At 37.7% G+C, this 24,195-nt stretch overlaps 2 protein-coding genes across 2 annotated transcripts; both read right to left on the reverse strand.

Annotated features, from left to right (window-relative positions):
- Window positions 1-144: 144 nt before the first annotated feature.
- Window positions 145-4,562, reverse strand: pcid2 (PCI domain containing 2). The gene is made up of 15 exons (XM_085398600.1): window positions 4,450-4,562; window positions 3,261-3,327; window positions 3,089-3,178; window positions 2,878-2,951; window positions 2,727-2,792; window positions 2,588-2,629; window positions 2,451-2,505; window positions 1,928-2,031; window positions 1,735-1,810; window positions 1,498-1,639; window positions 1,293-1,393; window positions 1,064-1,137; window positions 861-986; window positions 440-563; window positions 145-346 (listed from the first exon to the last, which is right to left on the reverse strand). The coding sequence occupies exons 2-15, from the start codon at window positions 3,294-3,296 to the stop codon at window positions 257-259; spliced, it is 1,200 nt and encodes a 399-aa protein (XP_085254726.1). The 5' UTR covers window positions 3,297-3,327; window positions 4,450-4,562; the 3' UTR covers window positions 145-256.
- A 1,755-nt stretch (window positions 4,563-6,317) lies between these two features.
- Window positions 6,318-22,115, reverse strand: tbx19 (T-box transcription factor 19). Its single transcript, XM_085398195.1, has 10 exons — window positions 21,634-22,115; window positions 21,092-21,185; window positions 19,708-19,979; window positions 15,664-15,940; window positions 11,918-12,052; window positions 11,018-11,079; window positions 9,116-9,174; window positions 8,589-8,747; window positions 7,471-7,621; window positions 6,318-7,392 (listed from the first exon to the last, which is right to left on the reverse strand). The coding sequence occupies exons 2-10, from the start codon at window positions 21,125-21,127 to the stop codon at window positions 7,224-7,226; spliced, it is 1,320 nt and encodes a 439-aa protein (XP_085254321.1). The 5' UTR covers window positions 21,128-21,185; window positions 21,634-22,115; the 3' UTR covers window positions 6,318-7,223.
- Between the last annotated feature and the right edge of the window lie 2,080 nt (window positions 22,116-24,195).

The following is a 24,195-nucleotide window of genomic DNA, read 5'->3' on the forward strand; positions in this document are numbered from 1 at the left end:
TTTGAAATGTGTAAATTAAAATGCTTTTGAAAAAACAAATTCCAGTCTCTTAATCTCGCGATGATAAAAGTTCAGTTCTGCTCAAAATAAAACCTTTGACACCCACAATTCATAGCAACAAATGTAATAACCAGATACAAGCTCTACAAACCAACATCTGTTTTATTCGACATGTTTTTAAAGTAAAAAATAAAGGAAATATGAATTGAGTGAAAAAGGTTTCCAGGAAAGCAGCCCTGTAGAATTGTCTCATAGACTATGAGACAGAGGACAGAGGAGGGAAGGGATTCTGTTTGCTGACCACGAGCTTCTGGTGCTGGTGGGAGATGTAGCCTTTGATGTGACCCTGGAAGACGACAGGAAACACAGAAGAAGAGCTCAGCGTTTATTTGCCAGTTCACCTGAATCTAAGTGGCTTTTTATGTTCCAGTTTCCTCACCATGTAAATGAGGTTGGCCAGGATACATTGCACCTCGTCGATGTCGACATCCTCCACCTTCATCATCCTCAGAGCCACCAGGAAGGCCTCCAGAGGCAGCTGGTGAGTCCTCAGCAGCAGATACCTGCAGACAGAAATCAGTCAGGGTACGGTTCATGTTTTCGGAGATTACAGAGAAAATTATTTGCTGTTAGTCATTTTTTTGATTGAGATTACAGAATAAAACTATAAAATCTGAATAATATCCACAAACAAGGGAAAACACCTAAACAAGGCGCTAAATTTGAGGTCCAAATGCTCTCAAAAATGAAGGGACCAATCTTCATAAACAAAAAAACATTAAAAAAAGTAATATGTAAAAAGAATTTGATTACATTTCAGTTTGTGTGTGTGTTGGTAAAACAGCTACTGAACCACTCACACTTTCTTGAAGAGGTTCCTGTAGGTGATGATCTTCAGCTTCTCCAGGATGAGGAAGATCCCGCAGCGGATGAAGAAGGTCTCGTGTTTGGACAAAGCCTCATTCAGCAACAGTAAGTTCCCTTCACTGACACAAACATTTACCTGTGAGCCCACATGACGTGATGTCACTTCCTGTGATAATGCCACTGCCCCTCTCCTTACCTCACAGCTTTGGTAACATCAGAAAACTGCATGAGGTCATACTTCCTAAGGAGTTGATGAGTTGGCATGTGACCCTGAAACACCAACAACAACCAGTTACCCTGGGAACCATTACACTGCTCCCATGATGCAACAGTCCTGAGTGTAAACTGGTCTGGACTTTCTAATCAGGATCTAAACTGGTGTAAACCCATTTTACCAAATCCAAAAAGGTTCTAAAGTTTCTTACCAGCAACATCTTGACAGGCAGCAGGTAAATGAGGATCATCCTCTTGTTCTTCTGGCTGGATCGATGACAGTGATCAAAGGCGTATGACAAGAACTCCTCGGCTACAGAAACAAAAAATGATTTTAACTGTACTCCAAACCTGAATCGTTTAACAATTTCAAATAATGTTTAAGCCGACACTGCGCCATATCTGTAGCAGTGTTACCCAGTTTGAAGTCACTGTCGAACATGGCTTTGCGGCCCACGTAGTATTTGTAGGTGACCTTCTGAGCTGGACTGTAGTCATTCTTCAGGTTGGAACTATCAATGGCTCTAATCAGAGGTTTGCACAGGTGCAGCTTATTGATCTGCAACACATAAACCTGCAGCTATAACCAATCACCAAATCTCCATCGATGATTCATAAACTGGGTGTTTCAGTCACTAATTATTGAGTTTAGACCTTGAAATAAATCTTGAAGAGCTGGTTGCTCAGAAACATCATCCCCCACTTCTTTGAGTCCTCAATACCTGCACGACTACCAACATTGAAAATGTCAATATTAACAAGGACGTCCATTAAACATGAAATATAATAGTGCATAAAATGGGAATTATAATCAACGCATACACAGAGGACGTGTATATTTACTGACTTGTCACTGGCACAAACTCTGAAGCAGCTCATCAGCTGCTCTGCTGCTTTCTCCAACATCTCGCTAGGCTGACCTTTACCCTTCTTCTGTAGCTGCTGCTCCGCCTGGACACAATAAAATTAAAACCCACTTTCAATAACTTTCAATCACACCTGAAGGTTTTCACCTGTAATTTCCTGGTCCTGTCTCTATACAAATTTCTTTACGTCAGCTGTTTTATTTGCATTTATAGAGGAAAATGGTTACATTTTTTAGTTTTCTTACTATAAATATAAATACAATACTGAGTACTCCTCATTTCTTTATATATTTTGCTAGGAAAATGGGAAACCAGTGCAAGCATACATGGAAATATAGCATATAAGGCAATCACAGGGTTGTTACAAATCTAACAAGGCTGAAAGTCAATATTTGCAAAATCTAAAGAAATGAGTTGAGGCTCAAGACTTTTGTGCAGGACTGTAAATAAATACACATATATGGATGAATTTGACTGCTGAACAGATAAAAGAAAAGCCATTACGTTGTTGGCGAATATCCGGAGGTCCAGAGTGACAGCAAACATCACTGGCAGAGCCCTGAAACAGAGGGCAGTGATGGTGCGTTCAAAGGCAGCACGTTAGAATCAGCTTCAGTCTGCTACTTTGAAACTGAACTCACCAGTTCTCCTCTTTGTGGGACTGAAAGGCCTTCAAGAAGGACGTGAGGAGTCAAGGAGCTGATCAGACTGATTAGTGATTATTTACTGAAGGTCAGATTGTGTGATTAAGAGACCAAAAAGTCACTTTATGAAGGATATTGAACAACGAGCGTCTGGAACTTGTAGGCTTCAACAAAGTCATGGTTGGCTACAGCGTAGGTACACCTGAAACACACACACAGCCATTTTCTTTCACCTTTATGTCCTCACAACACCACTAAAGCATCACCGTCTGATCCGTCGGTCCCACCTGAGGTGAGCTGCGACCATCTCATCGTACGGCGGCTCCAGAACCTGCTGACACTTATCCTCTGGACTCGCCAGCTGTAACACACACACACACACACACACACACACACACACACACACACACACACACACACACACACACACACACACACACACAGGTGAGGCTGTGTCCTAGCAACATTCAGAGTTTATGCGAGGCAGCAGTGGCTAACCTGGAGACGGGGGTTGGCAACATGCGGGTGTTTGAAGGACAGCAGCTCAGCACAGAAGGAGCCCTCGCGGTTGTCGATGGCCTCGTAAACCTTCAGGAGGAAAATGAGACAGATTCCAACCAAATTACATAAAAAATGTACATTTCAGACACAGTTAAAGGTCAGAGGTTACCTGCTGCAGGTACTGGTTGATGGTGATGTGAGCCATGAAGGCCTGCTGACCCAGCAGCTGTCTGGACCTGAAGAGAAAAACCAGTTTAACTTCACTTCAGTTTTCCTGTTACTCATGTATTCATGTTATGAAACAAACAAACGTGATGATCTCAAAGCTCCAGCACAAAAGAAACATTATTGCTGCACAGTTTGGCTGCTTGAAGGGTGAACCTCAACTTCAGCACAGTAAGAGTCACCACAGCAGATCATCGTCCTTTGTCGCACCAGCCCTCTGCATCCTCCTTCACTACATCCAAGACTCTCCTCTGAGGTCTTCCTCTTCTTCATATTCAACAATCTTTCCTAATATATTCCCATCATGATTGACCTCTGGCGCTCCTGGTATCCTTTCCACTTATTCACTTGCACACACATTGTATCTAACTTCCTTCTCTCAGATCTCTCCCTTTACCTGCACTAATCTGTTATGAGAATCTCATTCCTTATTATCTTTATGATGTTTGCTGGTCAAGATTTTTACTCCTAGTGCCTGGGACCAGCACTAGTGACTTGAATTACTTTGTTTGCATTAATGTAAATCAGGAATAATTCAGTTTTATTTTTTTCTGTAGAATCGTTTGATAAATAAACGCAAGCATTATTTTTTTTTATATTTTTATAAATAATTGTTTGATTTATTTATTTTATAACACGTGTTTTACGTTCAGGTGGGTCTAAATCAGTTTAAATATAGAGCACATAAGAATATTCAATTAAATTTTCAATTCAATTCAATTTTATTTATATAGCGCCAAATCACAACAACACTCGCCTTGATTTGTGACCATTATATGGTCACTATTTTCTTTTACTTCATATTAGCTTATGATAACTCCTCTTTACAACCTGCATCCACAAACACTCTTAAATTTAATATCGGAGGCTGATTTTTATATTTAAAAAAGAAAAATGAAGACACAGAAACAGAAAGTCTACGATCTTATTTTATTAAGATCTTAATAAATTAAATAAAAGCGGATTTCTCGCCGGGTTTCTCTGTGAAACTGACTCCAACCAGGCAGCAGCTCTCTTTTCGCTTTAATTCCTTCGTTTCCGGTTAAAATCCTACGTTTAATCGCAGTTTCCGGTTGATAACAGACAACAAGTAACAACACAAACATAAAAACGAACAACAGACAACTACCTACCTTCAAAACAAAAATTTAATCTGAAAATAAGTCCCAAATCCACTATTTGCGTCCATTCAACTGATGCACACCACAACAACGTCCGGGTCTTTGGGGAGGGGGGTCATACTTCCGCTACATTTCCACAATAAGAGGCTATAATTCAAAATAAAAGCATTACACTATACCAGCTATCACGACGAATGGTCAAAAACAACTAAATATATGTTTTTACATATATTTTATCTAAATATATGTTTTTACATATATTTTGACATGCATTTTACAAACATTTTGACATGAACACACTCTCTCTTAAGTCTTTATTGACACAACCTCTCTTTCTGCAGCAGAAAACAAACAAAAAGCAACAACGAGAGCAGAACAATTATTTGGTGTTTTTGCTGACTACATGTTTTAATTTAATTAATTTAATCTTCAAATTATCTTTTGTTTCTGCTTAGCAGCAATAGATCCGGAGAAACAACAATGAGAAAGCAACATCATCAACAACAAAGACATGAATCTTTTACCTCTGACTCCAGAGGGCACCATAACACCACAGAGTTTGCAAGACCTAACATTGATTTGATTTATTTTAACACTTTGATTCAGCAAATGATATAATGTTGATTTACATGTGACTTGATGAGCAAGTGGCAACCACTAAAAGTCCCTGCTAGAGACCTTTAATATCTGCAAGAAAAGGGAGCCAAATTTACTGTCAGGTAAAGGGGAATAATTTTAATTCCATTCTCTATATTATATACTGCAACTCTTCAAAAGTCCTAAATAATGCTCCAGCTCTTTAAGGCTCTTCTCCATATGAAAGCTCACTTCTGTTTGATTTCCCAAAATCTGGAAGAGAGCTGAGGGGCAACACCTAGATCCTGTGAGCTGTGATGTTGGAAACAGAAAATTCAGAGCAGTGTACATAATTTAACATTATTAACTCTGGACAGGTTTAAATGAACATCTGAGATGGTAACATCAAATATATGACGATATATCATAGCAAATTATGAATCTATTATGTTTCTAAATGTAGCTCATCAAGGCCCTCCTCCCTAAAAATCTGACTGGCCAACATCTCAAAGCCAGCCATGAAACCCAATGAGCCGTGATGCTGGAGACAGAGGATTCAGAGCAGTGTGAAGTCTCAAAAGAAATACTTTTACATAAGTTTGCTTCATTATTTTTAACTTTAGACAGGTTTAATATGAATATCTGACACTGTGACATTAAATACATGACAACAAATCATGAAAAGCATAATACATCTCATTTAAAGTCTTAGCATGATTTGCTTTTGAAAATAAACCACATTTATCTTATACTTATCTTATTCAGCCCATCAGTTCACTTTTGATTGGTGAACTTCTGGAAGCCTGCAGAAAATTTGAAATTTCATAAATTATAAATTGAGTATAAAGAGGAATCTGAAGCCCAGGCTGTTGGCTAACATTAGATTTACATATGTTCATCTCACAGTTTTACATTTTTATTACCAATAAATATGGGGGGGGGGGGGACCCAACAGTATTGGTTTAGTTTAAGTAACCAAAAGAATATTTGGCTGTCAGTAGATGCTTACTATAAGACATTAGCAAATATTTACCTATTAGATTTTAAAAGTGGCCCCCAGTGCTCATTAGATTGCATCAACAACCAGCAGGTACATGTAACCATTTTATTTACAGGTATTTACTGGTTAGCTGCTAACTAAAACGGTTGCCACTAACTCAAATAACACCGTCACTCATATGTAGCTACCAGTTGCTAACCAGTATCTGCTACTTACATGCAACAAAGGCCAGCAGTGATTACCTTTATCTACTAATAGCAGCCACTAGCAGACGTTAACAGCCACTAGAAGTTCCCATGTAGGAGTTGTCACTGTTATCTATAAGTAGTCACAGCTGCTAAATGAAATACTAGCCACCAATAGCTGTGGTACAAGCAGCCAACTGGCCACTTCCTGTGGCCTCGGTCTAAAAGTCATAGAAACTAGTCCATCAACCCCAGTCAACCTATGGTCGCTAGGGAAAAAAAGTGTGTATTTCCTGAATGGTTGGTGAGTGCTTGTTGGCTGTTAGGTCACAAAGTCTGTCATAAAGAAGGTGCTGCACCAGAAAACCTCCATAAGACTCTTTTGGTCACTAACAGACTTCTATGTTAGCCAAGAGTTTGCATACATAGTTCACAGTTTACCATCAGATAAATGCTTTGTCTTACTGCTGGACCCAACGTGTATAAGAGGCTCCAACTTTTACTAGTAGGTGACCGGTCTCTGTTTCCAATTTCACTAGTGGGTTATGAACTCTTGATGAGTATTTGCAGATAAGTTGGCTTATTACCTGAAAACTGTGAGTCACTGCGGTAATCTGGTACCCACCAAAGCAACTTTTAGGAGGTGTTTTGTGCAGCACCCTCTTTGTGATTAATTTCACAAAGCAACTGCCAGAAACTGCTCGCCAACTGGTTGAAGACTACATATTTTTGGGGTTGGGGTTGGGGATCTCTGTCCCTATGTGATTGTAGCCACAAGCAGATACAAGTAACCATTCCTTTTGAAATGATATCTATACAAATAGTCATAAATAGTTACAAATAGTGTTTAAAATATATATATTTTTTATCAACTGCATGATATGAGTAGCCATGAAAGCTTACAGTACTCTATGTACAAATAACCAGCAGCTGGTTACTATCAAATAATCTCACTGAACGGTTACCACCAGGTTACTAGTGTGTAGTGGGTTATCACTGATTAATTTGGCCAATCACATCACATTTCAGAAAGAGTGTGTGGGACCAGGCGGCCATCCAGCCCCGCCCATCCGAGTGTGACCAGGAGGCTGCATGAGTCCCTCGCTGCTGATTGGTCCATGGTGGAGCCCAGCGCAGGGTGAGTGGGAGGGGCTCAGCTCGCTGCATCCAACTGTCCACAGACAAGGGTACTGACTGAAAACACACACAGATAGTTCATTTAATCTGAAAAACCAGTACATTTACCATTTAAAGCTGTGGGATGGGTTTCACCTGGAGCTGTGAGGAGGAGGAGGCTGTGATGAAGGGGCGCTGCTACTCAAGGGAATGGAGGCAGAGGAGGGTGAGGAAGAAGATGAGGTGGGACGAGGGGAGGAGGTGCTCCAGCCATCAGATATCACCTGAACACCTTCAGAGAGACACACTGAGAGCACACAAAGAATCCAGAATTTAGAAACTGCTGTGTTCATTCAATATTGAGTAAAATATTGAATAAAAACCAAAAGACTTAAACAAAAGATAGGATTTTGAACACAAAACAAAAATCTGTAAAATGTACTTTTTTGCTAAATAAGAGTAAATATATATGTATGTATATATATATATATATAATATATATATATATATATTTATATTTATATATTTATATATACACACACACGTGTGTGTGTGTGTGTGTGTGTGTGTGTGTGTGTGTGTGTGTGTGCATATTTCTATATTCATGTAGATGTCTGCAGGCAAAAGTTTGTATATAAATATTTAAAATTAGCATATAAGTAAATCAACATAATTTACATTGTGTACTAGTGTATATAAAGGTATATATGTATATAAGTAGTTATAGAAAGTAAATGTTCACTGAATATTCAGAAAAAAACCCATATAAAATATTTACGTAAATGCTTATTTGTTTATCTGTTTAATATACAGTTCATTAATCATTGTTTTTATGTCACATATATAAGAATTTTGTTTTTAAATCATAATAGACATGAAGAAAATTTGTATATTAATGACAAAAAGAGATGTCTGCATGCAAATGTATGTATATAAAAATTGTAAATGCTTTATATTGTAAACATTTAGTAAATAAATAAATCGTGATTTTTTATATAGTTATAAATGAACATGAAACTACATGTTTATACAGCACATGTTTATACATATAGTATAATGTATAATGTAGTATAATGCCAGTGTAAAATGTCATGATTATTTCAATATAGTGAAAATGTTCTGCTGCACAGTTTTACATTAAAATTGAAAAAAGTAAAAACAAATATCTGTGATAATTGTAGCAAATATGAAATCCCTCTGTAATGTTGAACATGATAAGAAGTACAAAACTTTATTTTTGGACTTTCTACAAACATTCACAAAAACACTGTTACCTGAGGAGTGCGGGCGGTGGGGCAGGTAGGCAGTGGGGTAAGGCGTGTGTCTCCCAGGGTATCCATGGTGTTTATAACCATGGTGATGATGTGATGTCAGCGGGAGGCTGCTGCCATAAGGAAAAGCACCTCCTCCTCCAGCTGAGCACAGCGACCAACCTTACACACCAAAGCACACACGCAAATATCTGTTTACCTAAAATGTATCGATAGTTTGTTTTTTTGTGTCAAGAATAACAAGAAATATATACTTACACAAAAAATAAAAGCACAAGAAAAGTAAATGCTCAGAAAAACTGTTTATAAAAAAGGAATAAAATATGCTGTTAAAATCAAACACTTTCATAGATTCATAAATTTCATACCATGGAAATAAGATTTTAAATTTTTCCCACAAAATCTGATTTTTATTTTAATCTTCAAATTAAATTTCAAAAAGCATAAAAGTCCAATGTTTTTATTTCGATATAAACTACGAAAAAATGTAATTGTCTCTTTCATGAGGCTATATAAAGCTGTGAACTCACAGGACTGAATCCCAACACGGCCCTCTGATGGCTCAGGCAAACTCCGCCCACCTGGGATCCTGAGGAGGATAAATCAAACACAGCCATCAAGACAATGTGAGTTTGTGTGTCTGTGTTCAGATGTGTGTGTGGTTTATATTGTATAGAGTCTCTCACTTGACACCCTCTCTCCAAATGAGTGAGACGGTGGAGTTCATAATGACTCTCTAATCGCCTGCTAACGCTAACTTCCTCTGTTATCCTGGTGAGAAATGCTAAGCGTTAAGTGTAAAGTGTCAGCAGTCATTGCAGGCACATGGCTGTGGTGTAAAATATCTCTGGATGGGACAGAAATCTGACTCATCCACAACTGCACACTCATTATATATGACATACTAGATCTCACAGCTATTGCATTTAATCACAAGTTGATTTTACAACATCATTTGTTTATGTGGAGATTTTGCAGTGATGTTTGGGTCCCCTGATCACAGTTTTCTATCTCAGTGAGTAAAATATAAGCTTAAAGTGAAGTATGTCTTTATCTCCACCTTTTACTTATTCAAAATAACAAAAAATAAAAAGAACTGTCTAAAGATTTATCATGATGTTTAGTTTGGGAGCTGAGAGCCTGACCTCTTGAAGTCAACCACTTTGGATACTGAGGTGTGTTTATCACCACTCCAAAGTCAGCTGAACCACCCTGAAGCTCTTCGGTAGTCAAATGCCCTTTTAGTCTTGCTAACAATCCTTCCATCAGTTCTCCCGCAACCTTTTCTTGGTACTGAAAACTAAAAGGCACAGAACATTTGAGATGGTGCATTACCTCTCTTGTCATAAATAATACCTACATTTTATTTTCTATGCAGATGATATCCAACTTTATTTATCTATGGTGCCGAAATTATTAGTTAAACTAGAGCCACGACTTAAGGATATAAAGGCCTGGATAACCTTTAAATGCACCCCAAACTGAGGTTGATGCACCTGGGCCTAAAAACGTTATGGAGTCTAACCAGAAACTTACTCTGAATGACCATATACTTTACATATGTCTCAGAGCTATGCTGAAAGCTAGTTGACTTTGCAGAGGTGAGAGCACATTTTTGTTCTCTTTTAAAGACCACCCTGCACCACCAACCAAATAAACAGGTGCCCTGCTGGTCCAATCCAGTTTTAACTCCCTGCTAGTGAAGACAAAACCCGACCATGATGGATGAGCTATAGTTGGATCTATTTTTAATGTTATCTGTAGTGCAGTGAAAGTCTTCTGCCGTGTGTTACCAGCATGCAGGAACTTTGATCAAACAGAGCTGTTCTACTTCTGTAGAAGTTATCTGGTGCTTTTAATGTGAAAATTGCCGTACAAATAACTCTTGCTTTCTTCATGATAATTACTTTAAATGCTCTGAAAACCTAATATGAGAAACAGGACAGTTTTAACCCTTGTGCAATCCAGCTATCTTTGCAACTAAAAAGCAAAATTACAGTGAAGTCATCATAGTCATCCGTTGTTTCTAACTCAATCTGAAAAAAAAATCTGGTTGGCAGAAGCGTAATATTTCAAAGATTTTGTGTAGAAATGCACAAAACATTTAGATTACTGAAATATCTAAACACTGTCATAATGAGATACCTAATTATTGAATATATACCAGAAAAAGGGCTAATAAATCAAAGCCCATTGTGTTAAAAATGTTCATATTTCACAGCTTTCCATTCTCCGTGGCACATTAATGTGGAAAATCCTGTAAAAATCTATGAAAAGTTTTGGAGGCTAGATTTATGTTTTTATAATTTAAAGTATCACAAAAGAACATAGAAATACACTATATGGCTACTGGGTCTCTTAAAGGGTATATCCAGTTTAAAAGTCAGATTAAAGTGTTTGGATGCTGTTGTTGTGTTGCTGTGCAGTGTTACCTCTCTTTGGCATCCAGAAAGGCTTTAGCGAACGGGTTGTATTTGATCTTTAGGGCTGTGATCTGCACAGAAAAACACAGAAACATCCACATCCTGTTACGTTATTTTACACTCGAGAAGAACAGAGCACCTCAGCTGTGAAATGTTAAATGACTTTTATGCATAACAGTCCATTTATTGGACAGAGGCTTCATCTTTCATTGATCTGTTCATTTGCAAGTAATTTCTCAATCAGGCTTCTAGATGAATATCCATTTTCATGTCCACTTATTGTATTATTTCACAGTTCTGTTTAATAAATTCTTCCTCTGTTTTGATTTGAATAATTAGTGTGTGTTCCCAATCTGTTTTTATTAACTGTGATCTCAATAAAATGAGAGAATAGATTATTAATAACCTGAACGTGACCAACTAAGTAAGGGTTTGCTGTTGTAACATTAAAAATGGAATATATTATACCCTTAAAAACTGATTCATCTCATTAAATTAAACAGATTCAGCTGGTAAAAAAAACTCTGAGCTTTACCTTTTTTTTAAACTAAATCAGACGTCTGAGCTTTACCTTTATAAAAAATTTCATACATTTGTATTCAAATGTTTTTTTCCGATTAAAAGATGTTGTGTTGTGTTTCTAATTCCGAGTCTGTGTCCCACAAATCCATATTTATTAAAAAGGTAATTGAAAAAAGAAACACTGTCCAATATTTCATGACACTTAACCAGCATTAAATCTGGTTAATTGGAATATTTGAGCAATTTTAGCTTGCTGGTGTTAGCTTTAACTTTGATATATCAAAATCAGCTTCAATTTTTCAAGAATTAGAACAAGTATAGCTGTGAAACTAGTTCTAGTTCACACCCAAACACCAAATGATATTGAAAATAGAACATCTTTTGTACCTCTTCATTCTGGTAGGCAGTGACGGCGATGAACTGCGTTTCTTTGAAGGAAACGTTAGAAACCAGTCGATGGCGAGAGCCAACACACACGATGTGGAGCTGAGGTTCATACTTATGGAGAGAATTCAACATAATCTGGGAAAATGAAGACAATTATTTCTACATTTTCCCATCATTTATAATTATTTAGACCAAGATTATTGTACATTTTTTCTGCACCTAAATGCTTTTATCTAAAAGTATTCGGCCCCCTTGAACTTTTCCACATTTTGTCACATTACAGCCACAAACATGAATCAATTTTATTGGAATTCCCCGTGAAAGACCAATACAATACAATTACTGAAAAGTGGGGTGTGTGTAATTATTCAGCCCCCTGAGTCAATACTTTGTAGAACCACCTTTTGCTGCAGTTACAGTTGCCAGTCTTTTAGGCTATGTCTCTACCAGCGTTGCACATCTAGAGACTGAAATCCTTGCCCATTCTTCTTTGCAAAACAGCTCCAGCTCAGTCAGATTAGATGGACAGCGTTTGTGAACAGCAGTTTTCAGATCTTGCCACAGATTCTTGATTGGATTTAGACACCAGACAGGTCAGGGATAAAGTTATTGAGAAATTTAAAGCAGGCTGAGGGTACAAAAAGATTTCCCAATCCTTGAACATCCCAAGGAGCACTGTTCAAGCGATCATTCAGAAATGGAAGGAGTATGGCACAACTGTAAACCTACCACGACAAGGCCGTCACCCTAAACTCACAGGCCGAACAAGGAGAGCGCTGATCAGAAATGCAGCCAAGAGGCCCATGGTGACTCTGGACGAGCTGCAGAGATCTACAGCTCAGGTGGGGGAATCTGTCCATAGGACAACGATTAGTCGTGCACTGCACAAAGTTGGCCTTTATGGAAGAGTGGCAAGAAGAAAGTCATTGTCAACAGAAAACCATAAGAAGTCCCGTTTGTAGTTTGCCACAAGCCATGTGGGGGGGACACAGCAAACATGTGGAAGAAGGTGCTCTGGTCAGATGAGACCAAAATGGAACTTTTTGGCTAATATGCAAAACGCTATGTGTGGCGGAAAACTAACACTGCACATCACTCTGAACACACCATCCCCACTGTCAAATATGGTGGTGGCAGCATCATGCTCTGGGGGTGCTTCTTCAGCAGGGACAGGGAAGCTGGTCAGAGTTGATGGGAAGATGGATGGAGCCAAATACAGGGCAATCTTGGAAGGAAACCTCTTGGAGTCTGCAGAAGACTTGAGACTGGGGCGGAGGTTCACCTTCCAGCAGGACAACGACCCTAAACATAAAGCCAGGGCAACAATGGAAAGGTTTAAAACAAAACACATCCATGTGTTAGAATGGCCCAGTCAAAGTCCAGATCTAAATCCAATCGAGAATCTGTGGCAAGATCTGAAAACTGCTGTTCACAAACGCTGTCCATCTAATCTGACTGAGCTGGAGCTGTTTTGCAAAGAAGAATGGGCAAAGATTTCAGTCTCTAGATGTGCAAAGCTGGTAGAGACAGACCCTAAAAGACTGGCAGCTGTAATTGCAGCAAAAGGTGGTTCTACAAAGTAGTGACTCAGGGGGCTGAATAATTACGCACACCCCACTTTGCAGTTATTTATTGTATTGATTTCCGTTCCACTTCTCACGTGTACCAACCACTTTGTGTTGGTCTTTCATGTGGAATTCCAATAAAATTGATTCATGTTTGTGGCTGTAATGTGACAAAATGTGGGAAAGTTCAAGGGGGCCGAATACTTTTGCAAACCACTGTATATATATACATACTGGTACTGGAATTTCAAGTGTCCCTTTAATTCTTTTAAGCTGTATATTCATTTTTCCATCTTTACCCATTTACACACATCTAAACATTTTTATATGTCTTTCTCAATTTGTACCTGTTCGTATCTCTCTATATCCAGTTGTAATTGTCTGAAGCTACCTCTATCTGCTACTATCTATCCACCTTTTTAGAGGTTTTCAGTCATCTATAATATTTTTATATGCTTTCGCCCAATTATCTATATTCATTAACACCAGTTTGTACTCATCTATAATGTTTCCATTTCAATTCAATTCAATTCAATTCAATTCTATTTATATAGCGCCAAATCACAACAGCAGTCGCCTCAAGGCGCTTTATATTGTACAGTAGATCGTACAATAATAGATGATCGTACAATAATAGATCCCCCGTCATCTATAATGTTTCCATTCCTCCGATACCTGCTTGTGTCCATGTATATTATTGCCCATTCATAAATGTAACCATCTATATCTGGTTGTAACTGCCTACCTCATTCTATCCATACTTCAACATTTCCTATCTGACCTGTTTAGTTCATTTCAGTACTTTTTTACTGAAGTCCATCCTCTCTGAAGAGATCACAAGCCTCACGGTAAAAACTCGGCTCTAAAAGTTTGAAAAAGTCCAAACAGCTCTGTACTTTTGAATCAATTAACAGAAAACAAAGGTAAGTGTAGTTTTGTCAGTCAGTCAGTTTGTCAGTTTGTCTGACTGCAGGAGAGTTTATGGAGTGGAGCCATCTTTGTCTCTTGGCCAAAACACTCTTTTATCCATCTGTCTTTTCTATCTCGTCCATCTCCCCATCAACCCCCCCCCCCTCGCTAATGAGGCCCAATTAACCAATCCGAGTTCTCCGGGCGGACACACAAAAACAAACTGTTTTCTATTCAGATTGAGAGGCTGGCTTCAGATCTGACCCCGGCGCTGTGTGTGTGCTGGCAGTGCCCACATTAGCTGGAGTGTGTGTGGGCTCTTTTTGAATATAGTTTACCTCTCTCTCCCTCATCCATCTGAAGCATGATGGGTAAATTAATTTCCCAGTAAAAAACATAATTACCATAATGTACAAATAAGCTGAGCAATTATTTCATTATGGCCGAGCTCTCTGTTCCAACTCTGCATTACTGCCCGGTGTGTGCGTGTCATGTTTGGACAGGGATAATGAGGTAAATATAAACAACATTATTGCCAATTTTGTAGTGCTGTGCACGTGTGTTTGTGTTTGTGTGTGCGTGTGTGCGCATGGAGGCCTCTAAGAGTGCTGAACAGCTCTCGACAGGAAGTGCATTAAACTGCTGCTGGCCAATTAAGAGCTGTTTATCCCGTTCCCGTGGTTACGAGGGGGCGAGCAGGTGAAGTGAGCGGAGAGAGGGACTGAAGTGGCTAATTAGAGGCGGTAGTCTCTCGCCCACTTCAATACAATACAGAGGGAAGGAGAGAGAGAGAGGGAAAGAGACGGAGACTCTTGACATGAACAGCAGGATAATGGACTCAAGAAGAAGAAGAAGACGGAGATGCAGAAGAAATACAGGAAAAAGTGTGGTAAAAGTGAAAGAGGGAAAGGGAGAAGAAAGACAAGAATGAATAGTAGAAAATTACGAGAACAAAAAAGAAAGATTGAAAAAAGAAAACACTAGATTAAAGAGAGGAATAAAGTACTGAAGAAAAAAGGAACTACAAACAAAACAAAGAAAGCAAAAATCAGCAGAACAGAAACAAAAAAGAGAACAAAGGAGAGAAAGAAAACGAATAAGAAATCACAGGAAAGAAAAAAAAACAACAATTAAATAAAAACTGAAAATCTCAAAAATATATGAACAGACTGGATAAAAATCAAAGTATGAATGACTGCAGAAAGAACAAGTAAACACACAAAGAAATCAATGAATGAAGACATGCAGATTTTCAGGCTCTGTTCCACCCACCTGTCCTCCTCCGTTCACCTTGTTGGTGAGTTTGACCTTGTTGAAGGACACGGCCGCTTTCATCCAGTGAGCGCCGAAGTTTGGCGAGTCAGGGTGGATGTAGATGCCACCGTGGCCCCGGCCTTCGCTGCGGCTTTCCGCCCGGCCGGCCGCCACCCACTCCCCGTTTACAAACTTCCAGCGGCAGCTGTCAGCCGGGACGAAGTCCAGCAGGAAGGAGTACATGGAGCTGGGGTCCAGGCCAGAGACGCTCACTTTCAGCACTGGGAACATGCGACTGAAGAGAGACACACAGCTTGATTAAAGGGGAAAGTTTATGTTCACTCACAGAACCCAAAATAATAACAGAATTATGGGGCTAATACCAATTTTAATGCATTTTTTCTTACATTATATTATAAGTTTATACATAGATTACACACATTGCCTATACATATGAATGTATCTCTATGAAAGTTTTATTGAAGCTGAAGTTACTGTAACATACATTGCTGAACATTTAATCAACAAATTAGTCAGCAGCTTATTATAAAGATATGTTTTGACTTTGCTCACCACCTGCTCAGCTGTGGGAGCTGTTCTGCTATTATGTGATTGCAAATCTGAATTTACAGTTTCAGTTTCATTCTTTGGTTCAGTTTTTTTTAAGTATAACCAACTATAATGATAAAGTTATTTATATCAACCTGAAGATTGTCCGACTTTTTTTCTCTTTTAGCTCCATTTTTGGTCACCACCGGCACCTCAGATAAATATCCAGGTTTTAAGCTGCCAAAGGATCCACAGCATTTTGTTTTGCTTTATGTTTTGGACTTTAGATGAAATTAAATATATACACAATATAACGTTTCATATAATGAATACATTTACAAACAAATACAAAATTATTGCAACTATTAAACTACATACAGATCAAACTCAAATATTGGGAATTTGTGGATCTGTTAAAAACATTCCAGAAGCCAACAGTAAATTTGAATAGTTCTATAAAACGTCTGTGATAATTTATCACAGTCACACATTTAGTTAACAGATTAATTTTTAAACTGACAGAATTTTCAGCTGCACTGATATACAGATAGTTGTTCCTTGTAGTTTCTCAGGAGTGAGGACTTTCTTGAGCTTTTCTAGGAAAATAGTTCAGCTTTGAGAGTTGGTCAAAGAAAACATGTAAGAGCCAATTTTCAGAAATTTCTGTCAAATTAGAGATAATGATTTATATATAACACAAATAATTGTTGGATGGAGTTTTAAAAGTAAACAGAATCCAAAAAAGTCTGGTACTGCAATTTTTTGACAATTGTGCCAAACAGCTGAAGGCTGTATAAAGGCATTTTAACAATACCAGATTTTAAGGGCTTTAGAGAAAATGTCTATAATTTCCAGACTAGTTTTTCTCCAAAGAGCCTCCTGACACTACGATTCCACCCCCATTTTATTCTCTGAATATACCTTATTCTTTATTTTTCATTCTGACTGGTTGACAGCGGTACAGCCAACAAATGCATTTCTTCGATAACCATCAATAACAACTGATGACTGATTAGAAAAATCCTTACCAGAGCTAAAATTTGTTACAGGCAGCATAAACTATGACAGATTATGATAACCAACCATCTCTGCATGTGAATATAAATTTATCACCGTATGTTAAAAATACCAAAGTTTCCATCCTTCTAAAGCTGCTTTCAGACAAACAGTCGGCTCTCCAGCAGTAACAGCAGTTGAAGTGGCGTCCTGCAGGTGTAAATGGAGTGTTTGCCCACCGCAGGGCGCGACTGGTCAACACGCCTCGGCTTGGCACAAAAAAACCACAAAATGAAACACACAGAGGCGATGATAACAGCTGCTATCGAGACTAATGAATAACCCCGGTTAACAGCAGCACTGATCGGGAGTCAGCTTAAAACAGGGACACTCTGTGTTAATGTTTCTCCATCTCTGTGGTCATTTTTGCAAAAATATTCAGAAATCAAGTATCTTCTAAAACGAGCCATTATTTGTAGAAAAATGGGTAAGATTATGTTTTTAGCATCACAACAAAATAACAAATCTCTGGCAAACAAAGTACAAGTTGCCACATCTGCTCAGAAGAACCACCAACAAAACTCAATTTAGAAAAAACAACAACACAATTTTTCAAATATTTTCTTCTTCAAGCTTGTTTCTCTCATAAAGCCTGAATTGTATATTCATGCTCAGGAAGAATATGGTGTATCTTCATGCCACTGAATTGAACATAATGATCTTTTAATGTCTGATTTTTCTGTTTCTAAACTGGCTGACTAGGAACAAAAGTTGATTAACTCTCACATAAAATGTTGGCATGCTACTGTATCATTCATTGACTGCTGATGCCAATGAAGTCATTAACTTATTATTGCAAAGTCACAAGTTGAAGCACTAGAAAGTCCTCCTAATGTTACCTTCACAGGGAGTGACAGAAATGCCAAACTAAAACTGCCCGAGTAAACTTAGCAGCATTATATGGATCATAGCTATTTATAGGGCCGGTTGTATCTGAAAGGCTCAGTTTTTTATTTTTATTTTCACACTGACTAGTTGAAAGTTGCAAAGAACTGTATCTGTGTTTGCTAAATTACATTTTTCATTTGCAGACTTTCCTGACAAGAAAAATCAATTCTGTCAGTTTAGGAAAAGACTGAAAATTGCCTTTTTATGATTTTCTAACATGTTCGTTACTGAATACTGACTGTAAAGACAAAAGTTACCTGATATAATGATCTGTTTCCTGTTGGCTGTCAATCTGATGGCTGTTGACAATGTACTTTCAGAAAAGTACTTTACTGATATTACGTTTAACACATTCTATATCTAGAATGTATTAAAGACCATAAGTACTGTCCTTATTACCTCTATAACTTCAGAAAAAACTTCTCACAACTCCTAAATTATATCTGGACACTCTCAAAGCTATTTATCACTTCTAAATGAGCCAAACTCTTCTGATTTTCTTCCGAAAAGTCTTACAACACAATTAGAAAACGTTACTAATTGCATCCATAACTTCTCCAGGAGATCCTCAGAATCAACAAGGACTACAAATATCAGATGTCAGTCTCCCTAATAGCCTCCAGAGCTTCTTGTAGGCTTCTGAAACATCCAAAAGTATTTGTGGAATACTTTTTGGAGTAACTTATTGATTTTTTTTTTTTTGTGGAAATCTCTTCAATACCTTCAAAATCTAAAGAATCTCCTCTAAAGACCTAAAAAAAAATCTCCTGAACTAACTCAAAAACGTCTTTGAGACCTCTACAATCTCAACAATGGCTATCAAAACCTCCTCTTGTGAACACCTCTAAAACCCAAAACAAAGAGACACCCAGTATCTCAGCTGGCTAATTATGAAGGCTTTGTTTAGGAGAGAACATGTTAACGTGTTTTTTCTATCAATGTAGAAAAGTGGGTGAGGTGGCTGCAGCTCAGGAGGAAATGTAGGTCATCTACTAACTGAAAGATTGGTGGTTTGATCCCTGCCTGCTCCAGTCTACATGCCAAAGTATCCTTGGAGGAGATACTGCACCCCAAGTTGCTCTTTGATGCAACTATCAGTGTCTGAATGTTACAGAGAAAACGCTTAATCGTAGAAAATGTGCTTTCATGAATTAGTCAGTATAAATGAGATGTTCTATAAAGCACTTTGAGCTCTGCAGTAGAGTTGTAAGGTGCTGCAGAAGAATCAATTTATTTACCATTTACCCAAACGCCCTTGAGATTCACATGTTGATCAGCAGTAAGACTCAAAAAAGTAAACATTACTTAACGCAAAGTCTCTAATTGAAATGCATCCTGAGAATCTCTAATTCAGGTGTTTATATCCAGATATTTTTGTTTATTTAAGAAACTTCATTTATATTGTAATTTGTTCACCTTTTCTTTCAATTTTCTAAAGTATTCTGAAGCTGTAAATAAACTTTTGTTTCCACTACCAGGTGCTTCCTGAATAACTAACAGTTGCATTGAAGGAGTGAAGTTTGTTCATGGAAGTTTGTTAATTTGTAGCAAAAATCTGAGAGCAGTTACCGTCCATTCTTGGTGACGATCATCTCGTTAGTGATGTGCTGGAATTTCCTCCACAGCTCGGCATCCTCTAACGTCACCCTCAGTTCCCGCTCTGTTGGGTCGCCCTTCTCCCGGCCGGCCTGCAGCTCGCTCTCCACGGCGCTCAGCAGCCGCGACATGCAGCGTTCAGCCGAACCGGGACTGCACATCGACCCACCAGCACCAGTGGCACTCTGATCTACAGATGACACTGAACCAGACCCTCCATCTTCCTGTAACCCCTCCACCTTCATCTGCAAACCCAAACAAAGACAGATTCAATCGTGATGAGTTTTACAGTTTTTATAACATTAATTTCACTTGAGTAAAGATGTTTGGATTATTTTTTAGTCTTTAGAAACTTGACAATGCAATCTGATCCACCTGAATATTTTTATTTTACTAATTTAGTCCACTAATCGTAAATTTTACCACAAAGTATGATTCTTGTCTCAATAGACTGAAGAACACAGCAGTACTTCAAATAATGGGTAAAAAAACACAGGCTGTATTTTTTCATATCGTCTCTTAGAGTCTGTTTTGTTGACCGCACTGAATCTCAAACATGGTATAAATTATGTTTTATTTGCTATAATCATAGATCAGGTTTCACTGAATGTTGAAGACCTCACACATTCTTGATGAGTTTCTCAATTTTTAAAACACCTTTTGACATTTCAAACTACATCCTAAATACAATTGATCATTGAAAATGATCAGGACCAAATCATATAACCATGGTTTTATATAATTTCTTAATAACACCTCTTTAAATTACACCAGCCCTCTAACGATCAGATTACGCTTCACTGCTGCATTTAACAGGTGATTAGTAAATCCCACTGAAAACAAAATTTTCAGTCCAGTCCACTTTGAATTCATGCTACAGGTTTCAGTTTTTTTCTAAGCCACATAATCAGTTTAACTGAATGAAAAAAAAAAAAAAAAATGAGCTGACGTTATTGTCATTGTTGTAGTTAGCTGGAGGACGGTGTCAGCTACCCGATAAACCCATATTGTTCCTGAAAATTTCTGCATTTGAAAATAATAGGCTGAATGCAGGTGGGGAATTTCTGGACCAAAGAAACGCAAAAAATAAGCTCGTTTCAGGAAGCAGTTTATCTGTTGTTTATTTTTGAAGCTTTTAAACAATCAACATTGTTTGATATGAAAGGAGCAAATGAAATGTGCTATAATCTGATGTTTGATTGTTCAGTTTAAATGAATCTGAATGAAATAAAAGGTTTATTTATTTTTCCAAGTTGCTCTTGAATAGAAACCTTCTTTAACTGCATCATTTAATTTACAGTGGGTTCACAGACTGAAAGTGACACAAAGGGGTCAACAAAATTGTAAAGTCTTTTACTTTGTCAGTCAGAAGCATCTGCACACCCGACACCATTTGTCTTTCAATGAGACTCTTACTTGGCTTCTAGTATGGACCTGGAAGGAAACGATGCCTGAAACAAGAATGAAAATAAAGGATAAAAACTTAAAACACATACCTTTAAACACCATCAGTAGATTGATTTATTGTATTGTCATGTCCATTTATGCACAGTTATCACATGCAAATTGGGCAAACTGAACTAATGTTTTCTTTTTTAGGGTTATGAATTTGTTTGCCTCAAATTGCTACATAGTTCACAGCATAGCAGTGTATTTAGTGCATAACATGCCATCTGTACACTTTGGGCTGATGGCTTGAATGAACTCTGTTTCAAAAACAGGACGTTTGATCAAAATTTTACCAACAACAAAACCCAAGATTGTGAATAAGAAGGTAAAATTGGCTGTAAGAAAATGTCAGATATTTGGATACGAAACTTTGAAAACCTACCAGAAAGAATTTACTCTGCAAACAATTAAAATATAGATTATTAGCATGCAGAGTCTACCAAAAATCACCTCTGAGATCTGTGGATTTCAGCTGGTTTCTTTTCTTTTTTTATTCAAAAGCTTCCTTTTCTAGCTTTTCTTTGTCCTCTCAGACAGCAGACCCTCCAGCAGAGAAAACACACACAGGATAAAAGTGGGGATAATAAGCAGAAGTTAACAGACATTTAATGGAGTATAATTTTTCTGTTAGTTTATTTTCTGTCTGTTAACACTGCTGCTGTTGTTAGTAACCACTTTAACCACAGGACCTTTTAAACCCCACTGAGGGTGATTTAATACCTGCCTCATGATCAGAAATAGGAAAAACAAAATCAATATTGTCATAATTTCCCAGTTCTAGTTAATAATGATAATTAGAAAATTGACCAAATTAACCTAAGATTTGTTTGAAAATGTTTGGGGGGGAAAAGACTTTCCTATTTGTGTCAGTTTACACCAGGTCAAAGAAACATCCAGGACCTTTTCAAACACTCTGTGGTCTGATTTCAGGTTTTTAAGACATGAAATCCCCCGTTTATTCTTTAGCTCTCTTTAAAAAAAATGCATTATTGTTATTAGATTAGAACCTTCAATAGTTAGTAAATATATAAATATATATATATATAATATTAATATTTTTTGGCTCATTTAAATGCACGTTTAATAGAAATTACAACCCAAACATTTTAAGAAAATTATTTTACATAGGTGCAATTACTGAATTTGACAGAAAGCATATATACATCTCTTCACATTCACATTTTCACTTATGGTAAAAATTTCTATGTGATACACAATCACGTCAAAGAATTTGTATGATTTATTTAAAGATTTGAATGTTTTAAAGGTTTGAATGTTTTAATATTAAAAATAATTTCAAGAAACAAAATTCAAACAGCTTCAGACTATTTATCTCCAGTGAGTAAAAAATATAATCCAGTGTAAAGCAGACTTTTTTAATGATACACACATCCCTGTATTTAAATTTGATGAAAAAACTCCTAAAAATATTTTTTTTTATTACTGAAAGGAAGTATTCAGTCTACTTCATATATTAAATGTATATGTAAATCATTATGTAATATTCAGATAATGAATTGTTAATTCTTGGTGATTTCAAAGTAAACACTGTTAACAAAAAAGGGTAAAAACAGATGACAAATACATTTAAAATCCTAAAATAAAAAGCACATGAATGACAGCTGACACAGTTTACTGCCCATGTGCAAAACACACAAAAAGTAAAAACTTACTTTTTGTTTAATACATTTTAATTCCATCAGTTGCAAATTTATCCAGAAATTCCTTGAAATTCCTGGAACAAAAATCTTGGAATTGTCTAACAACATTTCTACGTGAGCTTAACTATAATGGACATCTCTGTAGGTCAATAATAGGTGAAACTACAGGTGCATAAAAAGCTGCATATAAACTTACCTGTGACACCGGGCACCGAGCCGAACAGTTGAATTTATCCTAACGAGATGTTTCCGATGAACAGGGAGACGAAAGGATGGAGGTTTGACTGTGATGTGAAGCCGCTCAGCATCTGACTGAACATCACAGTCAATCAGAGGGCTTCAGTCTGACTACACCTCGCTCTGCATCTCTCTCTCTCTCCCCGTCACACACTCACACACGCTCTCCGTCTCTTTTCCTTTCAAACACACGGACGATTTACCTCACTCGGCCACTCACACTTAATCCACAGAGTGTTTAACTGTCCTTTGAATTATAAAAACTGCTTTCAGTAAAAGTGAGGAAGAGGGAGTGTTAAAAAATAGCAAACATAAAAGGGACGAGCACAATGACGAATCTAAAAACGAGCACAAATCTTTAATCTAATCTGCAAACTAATGCAGGAACAGGTGGATGTAAAATGGCAACCAACCTCCATGTTACGATTTTTATAAACACCTAGAAGTGGATGAGAAAGAGCAGAAAACAACAGCAAAGCAGGAGAAAGTGAATAAAGTTGAAACACCGGCCTTGTAGTTTGTTGAAGCTGTGAGAGCAGCACCTTTATTTAGAGCAACTTTAGAGCAGATTTGAAGTTTGAGGAGAACAAATCAAGCGTGAATAAATTATATGGTTGCCCCTCTCTCAGCCTGGTTCCCGTAGAGGTCTCTTCCTTTTATAAGGGAGTTCTGCCTTCCCACCATCACCAAGTACGGACCATATAGGAATGTTTGGCTGTTTGGGTTTTCAACGGTCTAAAGTTCAGCCTTGTCTTATTTACAGTGTTAATAAAAGTTACTGTTGGCTGGTTGCCCCACGGGCTCACCACAGCAGGCATATGCATGTTTTTTTCATACATCTCCATTTAAGGCCTCAGTCAGAGACCAGTGGCTGACCCCCTTGCAACCACCATTCCCCAGTTAAACATGCATATTACCTGACTGGTTAGTGAGTGGTTGCTGGAGGTTGAAACAGTTTGCATGGATGATGTCGATTTATCTGCAAACACCAGCCGACTACTAGCCGTGCGGTAGGAAAACATAAAAAAAAAAAGTGTAACAAACTGAAAATGGAGACTGTTTATCTTCAACACTGTGTCTTACTGCTGACAAGCAACACAATTCAAAACAGGCA

Source organism: Rhamphochromis longiceps, linkage group LG23, assembly GCF_057381845.1.
Source record: "Rhamphochromis longiceps isolate RC_006_pf linkage group LG23, R_longiceps_female_GT1.1, whole genome shotgun sequence".
NCBI classification, from domain to species: domain Eukaryota; kingdom Metazoa; phylum Chordata; class Actinopteri; order Cichliformes; family Cichlidae; genus Rhamphochromis; species Rhamphochromis longiceps.